The following is a 12,507-nucleotide window of genomic DNA, read 5'->3' on the forward strand; positions in this document are numbered from 1 at the left end:
TAATTGCATGCACACACACACACAAGAAAACTTGTTAAATTTAACTACGTTCAATAGCAACATCAAAAGGTAGTGAATATCACACATTCGTGCAAGTTAAATGCACTATTGCAAATACAAAAACAAAGTACTGTACGAGGTAACACATTTTAGTACCAAAAAAAATGTTATGTTGCATGTTTCCAAACTTACAAGCTTTCTACGCACGTTTGACTTCATGCATCAATAAGAACAATGTTACACACTTGAAATTCATATCAGAACTCGAAGTAATTATTCTTAGAGAAGTCTCTATCCTTATCCTTATGTGCATAACTGTACACTTGCGCACAATTGTTCCCCGATTCTCGGATTAACGAGACATTCTATATTGTCTTTTTTCCAGGATGTTTAGAGAAAGAAAAGCATCATAGGTTGTAGTTTCCCCAAGTTATATTTTCAGAACACAAATTAAGTTTCTATAAAAAAAAATTGCGAGGGAGAATCTAACAATTATAATAACTTGTGGAGGTCATGAATAAAAAACATTATTGACTAATTGTAGGCAGGCCAAGCACGCAGCACGCCTCTCGTGTTCTTGGACCACCAGAGGTGCGCTGGTCGCAGTTCTTCCTCCCCCAGGCCTACACTTTCACAACAAGTAACAATTAACTAGTTTCCTACTGCTTTATAATGTTATATTATATGGTTGGTGACATCTTACGTCTTAACGTGCTTTATAAACGACGCGTGTTCTTTCCTTGCGTTGGTACGTGTTGCGCTGTTGCGTCGACCGCGTTCCTTGCAAAGTTTATGAACCGTCGACAAGCCGAAACCCCTCCCCCCCCCCCTTTTTTTTTCCTCCTTTACTTCTACACCCTGACCCGACCACGGGAACTGAAAAATTCAAACTTGAAAAGGTGTGGGGAAGGGAAGGGGTGGAAGGTCGTAGGGGAACCGTGAAAGACGGGGGGAGCGTGAAGGGGGGGCGTGGAGGGGGGAGCGTAGAGGGGGAGCATAGAGGGAGAAGCCTGACGATCGTTATAGCGTGGAGGGGGGAGACTGGCGAAGGTTAGAGAGTGGAGGGGGGAGACTGGCGAAGGTTAGAGCATGGAGGGGGGAGCGTGGAGGGGGAGCATGCAGGGGGGAGCGTGCAGGGGGGAGCGTGGAGGGGGAGCCTGACGAAGGTTAGAACGCCCTGACGAAGAGGGGAGCGTGGTGGCGGGAGATGGAGCGGGGGAGGTTGAGGGTAAGGGCGCTATGCCCGGCCTCCAGCCGAGGAGCTCGGGGCGATAATAGCGGCAGCCAGGGATTTATCGCCGTGATTATCGCCTGCTCGCCGGAGGCCTCCACAGCAGCCAGCGCCGTCAGACCCGCATACACACCGTGTCCACAACAGAAAGTTCCACTTTCAAACGGTACATTATAACAGTTTCATCGAGACTATTTACAAAACAAATCATACATCAAATCGAAGTTCAACTAATCATGTTCGCATGGCTTTCACGGCCATCGTCTGAAGTAGCTTGGCTTCAGGGGTTGTGCCCGCGTCCTCGGCAAATAATTCACCGACGTTTCGGTCGACATTGCAGTCGCCATCGTCAGGGAGTAGTTACCTATCATATGGATAGTGTTAATTAGAGGAGTGTACACTCATGCTAGTCGATCAGAGATCACAGCTACGATACCGACCCGAGAGTTCTTGGCGGGCTTTGCTCGGCGCTCACGGCTCAGTGGCGCAGCCTAGTGGGTGGTCCTGAAGCCTGACCAGGCGGGGCCCAGACACCAGAGGTGCCCCCCCCCCCCTTACCTAATGAGCCCCCCCCCCGGCCCGAAATATTTGTGCCATTTTCTTAATGATTTTATAATATTATACTTTATTAGTATTATATTTTGTCACATTTTGCATTAATTAAAACTAATTTTCTAATAATAATAATTTTGGTCATAAGCGTGTGTGCGCTTTATTTTCGAAGCGTGGATAGGGGACCATCCTCAACCTGACATATGCCAAACTGCTTTTGTTGAGGAAAGTGCGGGGTTGACAATTTGATATACAAGATCCCCTTTCAATTATCAAAGCACCAGAAACGTATTTTCACATTAGAAGCTATAAGTACGTAAATTATATTGTGGCCGGCAGGGCCACATTTTTACTTGTAATTTATTTTTGTTGTTGGTCTCTAGTTTTATATGGTTTTTTATTTCACGTATTTTTACGCCTTTTTTAATTAATGTTAATTTATCTGTAAATTTTTTTAATTATATTTGTTTCTGTTAATTAGTTATATGCCGTTTGGTAGCTATCGATTATGAGTTTAAGAACATCGATTGTGTTTCACGTAAATACCACTTGGCACGTTGTTCCGGTGTGGGATTTTTTTTTTAAAAAAAGGTCGCCCGTTTGCCTGTAGTTGCCATAAAAGTATAAGTTTGGAAGAAACGAACATTTTGCAATTTGTTTTTGAGACTTTGTCTTCGGAATTTGCATACTTAAAGTTGGCTTTAGCTAATATATCAGCTTGTGCAGTATTATTAAACGTATGCGATCGGTATTGGACTACAGGCGCAGCCTGATGTTGGTTGGTGCGGCCGTTCTACGTTTTTATGAAATCATTGGCAAGTTAATAAAGAAGTAAGACTTTGTTTGAAGTATATGATAAAAACTTCGGTGGTAACATAGTTATGTTACGTGAAGAGTTTTTGCTACATTTCCCTTAAAAAAAAAAATAAGATAATTTTTTTTTGGTCATCGTTCACGCCTTTGTGAATTCGTACCTATGGCCCGGCGTGGCATTAGACTTTGGAGTTGGTGAGGAAGGTCAGGAAGCCAGCGCACGCCTAGGATATTAACTTTGTTTTTTTTGGCAAGTCTTTAGCAACGAACATCTGAAGAAAGACTAAACCGTTGATTGAGAGTTTAAGAACTTTATTTAAATAATTTGTTTGTACTTCAGTATTATTTTTGTAGATTTTTTATATATTTGTATTGATTGTCTTGTTTGATTTTTGGTATTAGGGCAGTCAGTAAATTTTGATATTTTATAGTGGCCACGCCCCACGCCCTTATATATTTTTATACTTGTTGTTATCAGTATTTATATTTTTACGATTTTTTAAAGGTTATTGTTAGTATCGCAAATGGGGATAAGATGCTGCCATTATTAACGTCAGCTTTTGTAACTAAGCTTGTATGGTTATGTATAGTAAAAATTATTTTTGCAAATTTCTATTTTTTAATAACATACGTCCAAAGTCTTGCCTCTTGTTTGTTTAATGGTTACTCTGCTATTATATCCTTTAAATTTTTTGGCCTGACCCCTGGGCAGTGGTGTGGGGAATTTATATTGTTTAGCTTTTTATGCCTGGTTTTAATATTTATTTTTTTCCTTCGCGCCCAGAGTGAGTCGGGGACGCAACCCCTCTTCCAATTATGGAGGAAGAAGGGTTACAATATATATATTTTTTTTTCTCGTCTTTTGACAACCCCCAATCCCCCCCTCCCTGAAATTTTAATGACGCAGTCTGCGTCGTAACCCCCCCTTGTGGGCACCCCTGCAGACACGTACCTCTGAGCGCAGGGCTGTGTTCGGCGGCAGCCATGTTCTCCCGGCGACTGGAGACTGGCTGTAACCCGGGCCCAGCCGCCAGACAGGAGGAGTCCTGGGAACTGAGGCTCGCCTCTCGCTCATGGGAACTCGGTCAGCAGTCGCCACACTCGCGGCAAGGGCGCATGTAGCTCCAGGTCATTGTTTTATTTCAACTTTCAACTCGGTTAAACTTATATACTTTTTCAGAAGCCAAACTAAAAAAAAAAAAAAAAAAAATATGGAAAATTTACGAGGTTTTTTTCTTTTTTACGTGACAACGTCTAATAAATCTATGAACACCGGCTGCACGCACGAAAAAGTGTCCAGTCCGTAAACCGACTTTTTTTTTGTTTTTGTTTTAACCTCTGTTTTCTACTACCGTGAAAACCCTGATTCAGGTACTTGTAGTCCACCTGGCGGTGAATAAGACGTTGCCAGGTGTTCAAACCCCACCCTTCCAGGATTTAAAAAAAAAGGGGGGGGGGGGTGAAATCAGAATTAGAAAATAACAGCAATTTTGTTGCATAAGGTTTACAATTATACGCGACATTAGTGTATTTCTGCCATATTACAGCCCTAATATACACAGAAACGGCAGGAACTGTGTTTCCAAGTAGTGTCTATATTTCATGCCAGTTTGCACGTGTTACTGTAAACATATCATTCAAACAAACTTGACATGGAAGTATCGTGTATTTATTAATATGTAGTCTACGTATTTATGACTGATCTTAACGAAATCAAACATTGGACTTAAAGAACACAGCAGTAAAAACAAAATATAAAAATAATAAATAAATTATATAAACAAAATATAAAATGTCCTGTTTCCTTTTCTCGAGCAAAATCATTACCTAAAAATTCTATGTGTAAACGTTGGAGTCCTAAAAGTCTACTAATCCCCTGAGATTTTAGTGTGCCCAACAATCTCTCTCTTTAAAATCCCAAGAAGTCCGTCACGAAGAACACACACACACACACGTAACAGTGACATGAAATAAGGGTCACAATGGACCTCTCCCCCAGAGCGGCTGTGGCCTCGGCCGAGCGATGCTGCCGACGACGGGGGAGCTGAATTGTTGCCCCTTGGATGGGCAGCCCATCAGGATTTTTCTGACAATAGTGTTTTTGAAAGGTTGTCTGAATTGTTGCCCCTTGGAAGGGCAGCCCATCAGGATTTTTCTGACAATAGTGTTTTTGAAAGGTTGTCTGAATTGTTGCCCCTTGGAAGGGCAGCCCATCAGGATTTTTCTGACAGAGGTTAGGTTAGGTTTGGTTAGGTTAGGTTAGGTCACTTTACAAACTAACCACCTGTCAGAAAAATCCTGAAGGGCTGCCCATCCAAGGGGCAACAATTCAGACAACCTTTCAAAAACACCACTGTCAGAAAAATCCTGAAGGGCTGCCCTTCCAAGGGGCAACAATTCAGACAACCTTTCAAAAACACCACTGTCAGAAAAATCCTGAAGGGCTGCCCTTCCAAGGGGCAACAATTCAGACAACCTTTCAAAAACACTATTGTCAGAAAAATCCTGAAGGGCTGCCCATCCAAGGGGCAACAATTCAGACAACCTTTCAAAAACACCACTGTCAGAAAAATCCTGAAGGGCTGCCCTTCCAAAGGGCAGCATTTCTGTCGCCCCCCGACGACGCTACGTCGCGCGGGAGACTGACAACTCCATCCTGCTCTTTTGTGTTTCAATTTTTCACGCAAGCGATTACCGCCCCTACGTGCTCCCGAGCGCGCATTTCAACAATCGCGGCCGGCAATTCTTTTTCTTTTTATTTTATTCCGCCGTCGTGTGACTACTGGCTCGTGTGAAAACATCACAACCCCCCCCCCCCCCCTTTTTTTGTGTCCACCCACACATTACCCTCACACCACTGACGTCATCAGGAGCACCCACCATGACGTAGTCGCGGGAGTGGAAGAGTAGGGGGGGAGGGGATATCCTGAAAACAAAACAAAAAAATAAACACACCACCGGAATACCGCGGCGGCAGCGAAAATAAATCGCGGGGCAATGCCGTAATTTTTTTTCTCTCTCCCGTAGTATTTTTTTTTCCCCAGGACACCATCGGCAAGTAAAAAAACAAAACAAATATTTGTGCCTACGGACCACCGGCGCTGTATGCGGAAGGAAAACAGGGCGTGGTTGCAGGGCAAACAGTTTGAATAAAAAGGGCGAATAGTAAAAAAAAAAAAAACAATTACACAATATCTACTAATATTTTCATTTTAACCCGTTATGAGTAATAACGTTTTCAATGGTGATCTTTTATTACTCGGATTGTAGTGAGTTTTGCGCCATTCTCGCGTGGAAGCTGTAAAAATAAAATGATCCTCGACATACCGGTTATGTACACGGGATTTGATAAAAAAAAACGTACATGGAAACAGTACGATTATTGCGTGCAGCCCCGGGGCAAAAGTGAGCTTGGAGCCGTCGCTGAATGAAGGAACAGGGATGTGACTTCTAGCCTGCGACACTCCCAGAAACAAGAAGCCTGAGATGTACATCAAGTTCTGTCCCTGCCCGAACACGCCCGAATATTCACCTTCGGCCAACCTCGGGATTCATTTTATTTTTGCGCAGGAAAAATAGATTCAAATATTAAAAGTGGTCGGTTAGGTTAGCTACATTAAAACACTTTAAAACACTATGGACGGTTAGTTAGGTTAGTATAGCTACATTTAAATATAAATATACTATATAAATAAACCCGAGGTTGGCCGAAGGTGAATATTCAGGCGTGTTCGGGCAGGGACAGAACTTGATGTACACCTTTAGGCTTCCCCCCAGGGACACGGTCATATAGCTCTGGCGACTTCCTATCCTTTACCTTGCAGCGTCTGGTCCGCTTAGTTGAAGCTCGCGGCGGCCTGCGAACTAACAGCGCTAGTGGTAGTTCAGCCCGTTATTGACGTTGTGTCAAATGGGAGTTTCAAAAATGTATTATGGTAAAATTCCTGATTCCATCTCGATTTTCGAATTTTTGACGTGACAACGTCTAATAAATCGACGAACGCCGGCTGCACGCACGAAAAAGTGTCCCGTTACGCACATTGTCCCGTTACCCCCATTGTACGCTTGCGTCGCATCTATCTCTCTTCCACTCGACTGTTTATAAAGTGAAGTGAAAAGTTAATGTGGTTTTCATTGCTTATTACAACAACAATTTCGGCAATAAAGGTTAAATATTCTTGAATTTTAAAAATCTGATTACTAGTATAATTTCAGGTATGTATTGTTTTATTATTAAAATAAAAATGATTCAATTTTATTCATAAAGTATGCAATCATTTGATCAATGTTTTGTTATGACGCTGTCACGTTAAACTACCGTCCGTAAACCGACTTCACAGACAACCAAATTTTTTTTTTCTACTAACCAGACTGACGCGCGTTAACTTCGACGGCAGGCGACCCCCAGCAAGCCAGTATCGATTCACTATCGATTCCCCATTCGACCGCGGGTCGCGGGACGAGGCGCTCGTCTGTATGCGAACCGCGACACGCATCGACAAGCGCTTTGTGCGACCCGGATACAACCCTCCCCACACACCCCTACCACATTTTTTTATTTGTCCCGAGACTATTTTTTTTATTTATTACCGGGCTATTCGGATGTCCGGGACGTTCAGATAAAGCAATTCCACCCGCCCGCGATCGGCGGTTCGCCATTTTGTATCGACTCAGCGATCGACAAAACTGTACAGAGTATTTGCCAGTCGCGCAACCGCACACACATGCAGCTTGTCTCTTGAAAACCTGTCTCAAGATTCGACACTTTTTAATACGCAGTACCTACCAATTCAAAAATACACTAGAGAGCCGACGTCACAAGCGACAGTGTTAACAATAACAGCGGCAAAAGGCGCGACTAAAATAATATTTTATGAATAAATATTGTTAAATAATCTGTAATGTAATCGGATGTCAAAAATTATTAATCTTTTTTGACGTGACGTCTAATAAACCAATGAACGCTGGCTGCACATTGTCCCGTTACGCTCATTGTACGCTTGCGCCGCATCTATCTCTCTTCCACTCGATTGGAACAACCATCGATTTGACTTTTTCGAGGCACATTAAACTTGAAACACTCCCATTCGTTTCCTACTTTTCCTATCATCGTCCTATCCTTAACAGAATAACACAGATTGGAAGAACTTAAATAGCAAACATGTATAAAAGTTACATTAAAAACAAAATCTCTTCGAAAAGTAATAAACATATTTGAATTAATGAGTCCAAATAAAAGTATATTTATCAATTAAATTGTAGATTTCATTTCACTCCTTCTTTGTATCCATACAAAACAGTGATAATTCAATACAAAATGATTCAATTTTATTCACAAAAGAATGCAATCATTTCATCAATGTTTTGTTATGACGTTGTCACGTTAAACTATCGTACGTAAACCGACTTTACAGACAACCAATTTTTTTTTCTTTTTCGGAGCATCGGACACTGCTGTTGGAAACAACACCTTCTCTGGATCCCCCAGATATTCCGGCCAGTGCAGCGGTAGCGCGCTCGCCCAGTGTAACCGAGGCTTGGCGGGCCTACAGCAGGAACGGCAGCGCAAAAGCGCCATTTGACCCGACCACGTGCCAAATTCCACCCGTGCCCCGTACCCCTGGTCCACACATCGCACCTGTGCGGAGTCGCGCGTCCAGATAACTCGGCCGTCCATCATCGCGCGCCCAGCAACGGGGCAGATTCCGTGGCAGGGCAGAGAGAATTACAGCGGAGGGGAGGTGCTGGATTTACGGCTTCAATTAACGAGCTGCACCGCCCCCTCACCCTCACCTCCTCCACGCTAGGGCAAGTGTGTGTCACAGTATGCGGTTCTGCCGCTGCGACCGAAAGTTCCGCAGTCTTTTTTTTTTTTTTTTTTTTTTTTAACGTGATAACGTCTTATAATTCGTTGAACGCCGGCTGCACGCACGTAAAATTGTCACGTTCCTCCTGAGCCGAGCGTGCACGGACCGGCCAAACCACCGTGCGAGAAAATCTTCTGTAATATCAAACAGGTTTAAGGCGAGCTCTTTTTAACTAATTGTTCCGTGATTATATTCAAACAAAATTATTTAAATTAAATTTGCATAAACTGTAAATATATATTTGAAAATTAAAAAAGTATGCAATTTTTTATCAATGTTTTCTTATGACGTTATTACGTAAAATTATCATCCGTAAACCGACAGCTGAGTACCGAGAATGCACTGTGTGGTGAATTGTGCTAGTCTAGTTGTTTTTATCACTCCCTGACGTATGTACCGAAGATTTTTGAAACATGTGTGAAAAAACTCGCGTCGGCAACTATTTCACTGTTGTAATTAACGCAACAATCAAAAGCAAAGCTAAAATAAGTATGAATATTCAGTATTTCGCACAAATGTGACTCAAAAGGACCAAAAAGAGATTTCCAAGTTCCGCCAGAGTATGTGAGAAGTATAGGAGGGGAAGGGAAAACAGCGACAAGGAATGAGGAAGGGCGTAAAGGAGGAAGGCGCCAGCTATTTACGATTGGATTAACCGAGTCCTTTTTTTTTTATGTTCCGAGCCATCCACTTCAATTTAACGGCGGAGGGGGCTTTACGGAAACGCAACCCTTCGCCATGAAAGTAGTACCTGCCGCCCGAGGCAAGGCGACGGTGTTATATACCGCAGCCAGGAGAAAACCTACATTCTCAACAGCAACGACATCCTACCTTTCTAACTCGCTTTTCGCCGTTTTCCGAACACCCCATCTGTCCCAGTTCCCGGTCTAGCGAAGAAAAACCCAGGGAAAAAAAAAAATTTTAAGCTATCCGAACGGACAAAATCACAAAACATAATGAAATTCCAACCCGCGTTCAGGTATGAGATCGATAAGGGTCTAGCGCCCAGGAGAGAATCTCCCAAGAAACCGTGATGATAAAAAGACCACAACTAAACGACCATTTTCGATATTTAAATTCAACCTCAACTCATATGCATATTAAAGTTGCAACGAGATGATTATTTTTTTTTTAATTTTCTGAAAATAAACTACCGTAGTTATAAATTTATTAAAAAAAAAAGGATGGTTCCGTCTGTAATGTGTCCAGCCTAATAACTCGAAATAGGGATATTGAGAAAAAACCATCTTTAATAATTTGGCCTAAGTTATAACGTAACATTCGAGAAATTGAACAGGCGATAAAAAAATACCAAGCAAATTTTGTCTGACCTTACATTTCTGCTGGATTTAGTTAAATAGTTCACCCAATGATTTAAATAAATGATATGTTCTCCAAGTGCAGGGGGTAGCCCACGAACTGCGCTAGGCTATTACACAGACGAGCACTGTCGACACAGCTACTTTCGCGACAGTGCACGACAGCTACTTTCGCGACAGTAACTGTTCTTAATGTGCGCTAAACAATGTGTAACAGTTAACTTTAAGTATTCAATGCATCATGAAACCATCAAAAATAATTAATTGTAAAAATAATAAAGAAGGTGAACGTAAATTAATTGCAAATCGATTTGCAAGGAGAAAAAAATAGATACGTGGATAGAATGCACACTTCACAGGTCGCTAGCCAAAAAAAAAAGTATATATGTATGTTTATTAAATTGTTTTTATAATTTGCGCAACCATGTTCAAAACACGCTATATATATTTATAAATGTATTTTATTAATTGATCGCACTCCTCGAAAACGACCGTGTGTTCGAAGCAACACTATCGCAGCGGGGCCGGCAGTGATCTGCAACAATAACAGCTAATCACTACCCCACTGCTAAATAAGGTAACACACTCTTGTTGAATTTAAATTTGTAAACCTACACTTTCTGAAGTAATAAAAATGAAAGCTGCGACTTCCTGAAACCCAGTTAAGGCTATTCACGTTCGAACAGAGACAAGAATGTGCATACAATCAGTGGGGGAAAATGGCAGCAGTTGACTGTTGTTGATACTATAGCCCGTCCCACTCTTAGATTGCAGTACACGGCTTATGGCGCGCGCTGTTGCCAAATCTCTAACACATTACGAATTTCAGGAGATGCGTGTATTTGTAATTTGGATCGAACAAGAAGCATTTTAAGAAATCATATCGTAATTTATAATATTTTATACTATTACACATATAAAATTGTAATAATACCACTTTTATGTAAATTTCAAATAAAAACTACCTATTGTAGACGAAAATTTCTTATAGTTTGCTTTTCTGTTCTAAAAATCCCATATATATATATATATATATATATATATATATATATATATATATATCACATTTTCATGGGCCCGATAAATGCCGTATTTTTGGACAAGTCATGTCCAAAATGATAAATAAAATACAGTAATGGAAATTCTCGGTCGAGTAAGTTATGGGAAAAATCCGAACAATTGGTTCGAAATGGGGAAGATTTTTTGAAAAACAGGAAAATCGCAACAACTCCCATAATATGAATAATATCGAATCCGTTTTAACGTATGATAACTCGGATTACCTAATGCCGAAAAATGTTTTCTAAATACATTTTTGATACGACCAGCCATAACTGCATGGGTTCGAAAAAAATTTTCACCGGACAAAAAAACGTAACTGCCTTATAGACACCTTATCAAATCTGTTTAAATTGTTTGTAATAATATCATAGTTATTTTCCAAAACTTTGTCTAAAACAATGTTTGATAAGATGCTTGGTGTTGAGAAGGATAGAAAAGTAATTCAAAATTTTGTACCATGATCGCTATTGAATTCCTTCGTATTTATTTCATACATTTTATATATTATGTTCAAGAATCGAATATAATATTTTTTGTTGACTAAGGAAGCCATGTATTTGAAATTGCTTGTAGGACAGAACCCCACTTATCTAACCACACGACCCCTGTTTCCTCTTACGACGGCAGCGCGCGCTCTTGTACTGATAAGACACATCTTTAACAGCTATTTCCACGGAAACTGTAGAAGCAATTGAGATGGGGCTGCTTTTAAAAACTAATTCAATTCATTGTGAACATTTTTCTCGCTTTCGTCCCCCATCTATTTTTAATAGAAAAATTTTTTTCCGCGGGTCAACTTTTTGATGTTTCAGTTTGTGAGAAAATGCATTTCAATATATTAAAAAAATTATTTAAGTGAAACCTGTACAGTTTTTGTCTTAACATTTGTTCGGTGGCGTCCTAAGGCATTAATTTACTAATAAAAAAAAATCTGAATGAAATACACATGTAGGTTTTCTTTTTTTTATGTGAAACATATCGGAATACTTCAAAACAGTTCGCAGCGAATAAGTTATGTTTTTTAATTTTTTCGGACACTTAAAATATTGTTAAGTATTCAAAATAAGCATTGCCTGATGCGTATTTTGATTCTATACAATATGAAAAAAAGCTTGGTCCAAAAATTAAAATTTTAAATTTCGTTTGATATTTGGCAACAACGCACGAAGAAACAAGGACAGTGCTAACTGCAATCGGCGTGTGTTAGAGAGAGAATGCGCCCATTTACTTCCACACTGCAATCTAAGAGTGGGATGCTCTATAGCAACAACCATATACACGATGATGATACAAATTGGCCCGCCAGAGATCTACGTGGTTTGTATAATCTGCGCCGCGCGTAGCTTGTTCCGAAATTCGATGGTTCGCAAAAGTTTTATGTTCAATTAACCCCGTTTCAACAGTCGAGAGTTTGCAAGCACAAGCGGACTCCCCCCCCCCCCCCTTCAAAGATGAGGGGGCTTCTTAATTCCACCCTTCCCCCGACCACGCTGGTGAGGTACAAACCCACAACCACGGGGTCAAGAGGGGGGGGGGGAGGACAGGAGGTAGGGGTGGCGGATTCCCGGGAGACCTAACTCCCGCCGGGAGAGAGAGAGAGAGAGAGAGAGAGAGAGAGAGAGAGAGAGAGAGAGAGAGAGAGAGAGAGAGAGAGAGAGCTCTC

General features: G+C 41.2%; 1 protein-coding gene across 6 annotated transcripts in view; it reads right to left on the minus strand.

The window, feature by feature from the left end:
* The window catches only part of LOC134537087 (transmembrane protein 47), a 107,090-nt gene that overhangs the window by 86,370 nt on the left and 8,213 nt on the right, over positions 1-12,507 (minus strand). The window contains exon 2 of one of the 6 annotated variants that reach the window (XM_063377353.1): positions 3,549-3,784. The exons of 3 other annotated variants lie outside the window; for them this stretch is intronic. In XM_063377353.1, coding sequence (XP_063233423.1) covers positions 3,549-3,671 — 123 coding nt within the window. In that variant the 5' untranslated portion in view covers positions 3,672-3,784. Of the gene's footprint in view, positions 1-703; positions 765-3,548; positions 3,785-12,507 lie in introns of those variants that run through there. 2 more of the 6 variants (XM_063377356.1, XM_063377358.1) reach the window with 2 other exon arrangements.

Source organism: Bacillus rossius, chromosome 11 (genome assembly GCF_032445375.1).
Source record: "Bacillus rossius redtenbacheri isolate Brsri chromosome 11, Brsri_v3, whole genome shotgun sequence".
Lineage (NCBI taxonomy): Eukaryota > Metazoa > Arthropoda > Insecta > Phasmatodea > Bacillidae > Bacillus > Bacillus rossius.